General features: G+C 46.3%; 1 protein-coding gene across 2 annotated transcripts in view; it reads left to right on the plus strand.

The window, feature by feature from the left end:
• The first annotated feature begins 613 nt into the window (after positions 1-613).
• Positions 614-5,700, plus strand: part of Fscn3 (fascin actin-bundling protein 3) — a 10,458-nt gene continuing 5,371 nt past the window's right edge. The window contains exons 1-3 of one of the 2 annotated variants that reach the window (XM_031381335.1): positions 614-977; positions 2,693-3,389; positions 4,392-4,510. In XM_031381335.1, coding sequence (XP_031237195.1) covers positions 834-977; positions 2,693-3,389; positions 4,392-4,510 — 960 coding nt within the window. In that variant the 5' untranslated portion in view covers positions 614-833. The remainder of the gene's footprint in view (positions 978-2,692; positions 3,390-4,391; positions 4,511-5,700) is intronic. The other variant, XM_031381334.1, reaches the window with a different exon arrangement.

Below are 5,700 nucleotides of genomic sequence, written 5' to 3' on the forward strand. Positions count from 1 at the left end.
AAGTACCTCTCTTCATCTTCTCAGTTTGTCTAGGTTCTAGGCTGAGGTTTTTCTCCTTGAGCTTTGCAGGAAGTGATCAAGCAGAGCCTAGGGATGGGGGAGGGGGGCTGGTATCCTTTCTGGCAGATCTGGCTTTCTGCCCAGCCAGGTCACCTGTAACACAGCTGGGCTTGGTAAAGTGCAGTTCTGGAGGTTCCTCCATCTAAACCATTCTTTCTGAGCCTTTAAGATTTTAAAAGTAATTTTACCCTCAATGGTTATGTATCCAGTTTTCTTGCCCTCACTAAGAAAATAATTTCCAAAATGTTTTGAGCTTTTCTTCCTGAGGTCCCTAAAGACCAATATTTTTTTTTTTAAACCTTGGCTGACTTGAACTTCAAACAAACAAAAAACAAAGATGAGCCACAGAGAACTAAGCAGAATGCCCTTGTTAGGAAGTAAATAGGTTGATTCCTATCTTGTTAATAAGAAAGAGAGGGACAGATCTAAAGTCTCAGATTGCAGCACTGATTCCCAGTTTAATCCTACCTCATTGCTTAGAGTTAAGAAGGCAAGTGCCCAAAGCTCCAGACCCACTTTCTTTGGCCCATGATAGATGCTACTATGCCAGTGCCCTTTCCCCACTGTGGTGGGATAAAGGTAGTCTTTACAGTCACAATGCTCCCGGGTCACAGAGGTGCTGCCCTAGGCCAGACCTCTGCCTGGGAAGTTTCCCTCTGGGAACAGCTTCTGGTGGGTACTACAGGCCTTATTGCGGGCCATATGGCCTGTGGGACCTTACCACTGGGGGGAAGCCTGGGCTGGACAGAGTCATCACTTGTGGCATCAGCCGCATGGCTGAGGTGGACTGGATACCCAGACATCCGAAGGCCGAGGACCTAAGGGTTGGGCTCATCAGCTGGGCAGGGACCTACCTCACCTTTGAAGCACATAAGAGTTCAGTCACGGCTTCTGCAAAGAGTTTGGGCAGGAGACAGGTAACAAGGCAAATCTGGACTAGAACCAATTTTCTGAATGGTGTGTGTGTGTGTGTGTGTGTGTGTGTGTGTGTGTGTGTGTGTGTGGTGTGCTGCACTTCTTTCCTCATCACTGGCATAGTCTCTGCTGTTGCCAGACTAAGACACTTCTGCTCCAGATGTTTGTCCCCGGATCCTCATTGCTCCACCTTCCAAAATTGTTTCCTTAAGATGAAGTCAGTGCTGGCCTGACCGCTTCAATGTTTCCTGCACTCCATTCCCAACAAAGGGTGGTTGTGTCATCACAAAGCAGAGAGGTAGGGAGTTGAGGCTGGAAGACAGAAGCGGGCATCCAGAGGAAGTTGGGCCATAGTACAAGACCCAAGCACTTGCTGCTTTGGTCTCTGTTAGAGAGAAAAATAGAAGCAAGGTCTTCTTGTTAAACAAGTTTATCACAGTGTAGCCACAAATGGCACCTCAGCATCTATCCCAAGAGTCAGCATACCTTTCGGGCTCCTCTATTAGAGAAGTGGAACCTGCAGGTGGGGAGGCACTGGGCACTGTGCTAGCCACGGGCTGCAGGGAGGGTGAAAGAAATAAAACATAAAACAAAGCTGGTTTTCTTGTAGGTATTGAAGGGTTGGGAGCAAAGGGAAAAGGAAGGTTTAGCTTTTGAGGTTCTAATCTAGAATTTCTCATTCTCTCTCTCTCTCTCTCTCTCTGTGTGTGTGTGTGTGTGTGTGATTTCTCATTCTCTCTGTGTGTGTGTGTGTGATTTCTCTCTCTCTCTCTCTCTCTCTCTCTCTCTCTCTCTCTGTGTGTGTGTGTGTGTGTGTGTGTGTGTGTGTGTGTGTGTGTGTGTAAGTACATACATGTGAGGTCAGAGGACAATTATCCAGAGTCAGTTCTCTCCCTCCTGGCTGAGTCAGTCTCTCTTGGTTTGTCTATACTCTGGGCTCCAGGCCATGGGCCCATGAGCCCCCAGGAGATTTTCCTGTCTCTGCCTCCCATCTTGCCACTGGAATGCTGGAATTACAGATACTTGATGCTATATCAAGCTTTTAAATTATCACATTTTTATTCACTCATTTGTGTGTGTGTGTGTGTGTGCTCGTGCACATGTGTGCATGCACATGGTGTACCATGACACACATGTGGAGGTCAGAGGTCAACTTGCAGAAGTCACTGCTTTCTTTCCACCAAGTAGGACCCAGGGATCAAACTCAGGTCATCAGGCTTGGCAACTTTGCCCATTGCACAATCTCACCAGACAGCATCTAGCTTTTAAAACGTGGCTTCCAGAGATAAACCTTGGACTGTCAGGTTTTTAAGGCAAGTGCTTTTACACTGAGCTCTCTCTCTGGCTCCCACTGGATCTTAAGAAGTCCTGTTGCTCTAGAGGTGAGCAGCCCATAAATAGGCTCACTGTGTATGTATCCCTGGCTAGTCTAGACCTGGCTATGCAAACCAAGCTGACCTTGAACTCACCAAGAACCAGCTGCCTCTGTCTCCTGAGTGCTGGAATTAAAGGCATGTACCACCACCCCCAACCTAGAAATCTTTTCAATTGTATTGATTGAGCAAGAAGACCATCATAGCAAGGAGATGTCAAGGAGATGCAGATATGGAAGAGAGAGGGTGACTGGTCTTGTTGGAGGTGCTGGTGGTACCTAGGGGCGTGGTTTCAGTTGTTGACTTGGTACCACTTATTTCCCTCCTCTTCCTGACACCTCCAGACCTGGGAGATCCTGGTGAGCAATGAACATGAAACACAGGCTGTGATACGACTAAAGAGCTTGCAGGGCCTCTACCTGCTGTGCGAAGCAGATGGTACTGTGTGCTATGGCAGGCCAAAGACTAGTCACCATGGATGTTTCCTACTCCGTTTCCACCGAAATGGCAAATGGACCTTCCAGTGCATAATCTCTGGTCGCTATCTTGAGTCCGATGGTGAGGATGTATTCTGCAACTCCAGGGTTCTTTCAGCTTACCATATGTGGACTCCCAGACCAGCCCTGCATATCCATGTGACCCTCTATAGCCCTACCTACCACAGCTATGCCCGAGCAGACCACACTGTGGGCCGAATCTGGGTAGACGCAGCAGTGCCTTGCCTTGAGGAATGTGGTTTCCTGTTACATTTCCAAGATGGATGTTACCACCTGGAGACATCTACACACCATTTCTTGTCTCATGTAGACCGTCTGGTCCCTAAACGCTCACCACAGACAGCTTTTCACTTGCAAGTGCGGCCTCGAGGACTCGTGGCCCTATGTGATGGAGAAGGCGGCACATTATATCCACAGGGTTCACATCTACTCCTGGGCCTGGGCTCCACTCCCGTGAAGGGTGAGGAGTGGTTTGTCCTACAACACTTCCCAACTTGGGTCAGCCTGAAGTCAAAGTCTCGGAAGTTCCTCTCAGTTATCTATGGTAAGTACTGGGTCCAGTACCACCATAGGGTGGGGGTAGAGAGAGGCCTAGGTGCTAAAAAGAGGAAACTGTGTTCATGATGTGCCCTAGTTTGTTGTTGCTGTGACAGACACCATGCCCAAAAGTTCTTGGGAAAGGGTTTGGTTGGGTGGCGGGGGTTAGGGGTGGTGGTGGCGGGGAGGGAGTAGTTGTTGTTATTATTGTTGTTGTTGTGGCTGCTGTTTTGTTTTGTTTTTTGAATTACACTTGCAGGTTACAGTATAACACTGAGGGAAGTAAGGACAGGAACTGAAACAGAACCACAGAGAAATAGTGAATATCGGCTTGTTCCCCATGACTTGCCCAGGTTGCTTTCTTATATCACCCAGGAACTTTGGCCCAGGGATGGTACTGTCCACAGTGGGGTGGTCCCTAAACCTTTCCACATCAATGATTAATCAAGAAAATACTCCCAACAGACTTGTCTACAAGTCATCTGATGGGAGCAACCCCTTGGTTAAGATTCCCTATTTCCTGATGACTCCATCTTGTGTCAAATCAGCAAAACACTAACTGGCACAGGACAAGCAAGCAATTTTGAACTTTAGCTATAAGAAAGATCCTGGGACCCTTCCCCCAACCCCCAAAGGAGACATCTTGTGAGGCAGACTAACAGATGACAATACAGCTTTTTTGTTTTGTTTTGTTTTGTTTTGTTTTTTCCAGACAGGGTTTCTCTGTGTAGCCCTGGCTGTCCTGGAACTCACTCTGTAGACCAGGCTGGCCTCGAACTCAGAACTCAGAAATCTGCCTGCCTCTGCCTCCCAAGTGCTGGGATTAAAGTCATGCGCCACCACCACCACCCGACAACAATACAGCTTTAAGAGAAAGCTACCTGAGCTCGTTTAGATTTTTCTGATCTAGCATAAAGTTGAGGAAGGAAAAATACAGGGAAAGCCAGCAATAAGTATGGACAAGGGGCTGGGACTGAGCTAAGAAGCTGCTTTCGTACCTTCTCTTCAGATGCTGAGGTGTGTGCTGCTTCGGAGCGCTTGACCCAAATGTCCTTGTTCCAGTATGAATGTGACAGTGAGACTCCTACCTTACAACTTCGTTCAGCCAATGGCTATTATCTAGCCCAGGTGAGACTTTGGTCTTCAAATCAAGAAAATGTAAACTCTGAGCTCCCCCTGTCTAACATACTTTCTCCTTCTCCGGTGTGTATGGCCAGATAAGATTAGATGAGCTATAGAGGCCCAACCCAATAGATATTCATTTTTAATCCAATGGGCCCTTTTTAAAAAATCAATTTTAATAGCACCTTAGTAAAACAAATGTAAATTATATGACATGTAGTATACATTATATATTGTATATAAATGTATGAATGATATAAGTTATATGGATAAATTGACCTACTTTAAGTGTAAAATTCAATATGCTTCAACAAATGTGTATAACCATGTAACCATACCACAGCCATACCACAAGGTAGAGAATGGTTCTGCCACCATATAAATTGACAACTGTAGCCTCCATTTTCCTCTGGCCTGAGCCTTCCCACACCACTGGTCTGTGTTTATTCTGCTGTTATAGATTAGATTTGCCTGCTCTAGAATTTCATCTAGATGAACTCATGTGGAGTATATGCTATACAACTTTTTTTCAAAGATTGTATTTGATATATATGAGCACACTGTAGCTGTCTTGAGACACACCAGAAGAGGTCATCGGATCCCATCACAGATGTTCGTGAGCTACCATATGGATGTTGGGAATTGAACTCAGGACCTCTGGAAGAGCAGTCAGTATGCTTAACTGCTGAGCCATCTCTCCAGCCCTATACAACTTCTTTTGGAGAGCAGATTATACTCAGTCCCACCCATGTTGTTGCATGTACCAGGAATGCATCTGCTTTGCAGTAGCCTCTCACACCACTCATAAGCATAAGCATGATTTGTTTTATCCGTTCAGTTGCTGTTAAGCACTTGGGTTGTTTACAGTTTGGTCTTATGAATAAAGTTGTTATGAGTGTTCATGTAGAAGTCTTGTACAGGCTTTTATTCTCATATATCTTTGATAGGCATCCAGGAATGAAGCTACTGGGTTATACGATAGATATATGTATAATGTCTTAAGACAGTGTCAAACTGTTGTCAGCTAGGTCTGAGACTGCATGCCTGTAATCCCAGAACAGGATTGGGAGGTAGAGGCAGGTAGATTAGGACAGGTAGATAGAGAGTTCAAGTCTAGCCAGGCAGCGATGGCGCACGCCTTTAATCCCAGTGCTTGGGAGGCAGAGGCAGGCGGATTTCTGAGTTTGAGGCCAGCC

Source organism: Mastomys coucha, unplaced genomic scaffold (assembly GCF_008632895.1).
Source record: "Mastomys coucha isolate ucsf_1 unplaced genomic scaffold, UCSF_Mcou_1 pScaffold20, whole genome shotgun sequence".
Classification (NCBI taxonomy): domain Eukaryota; kingdom Metazoa; phylum Chordata; class Mammalia; order Rodentia; family Muridae; genus Mastomys; species Mastomys coucha.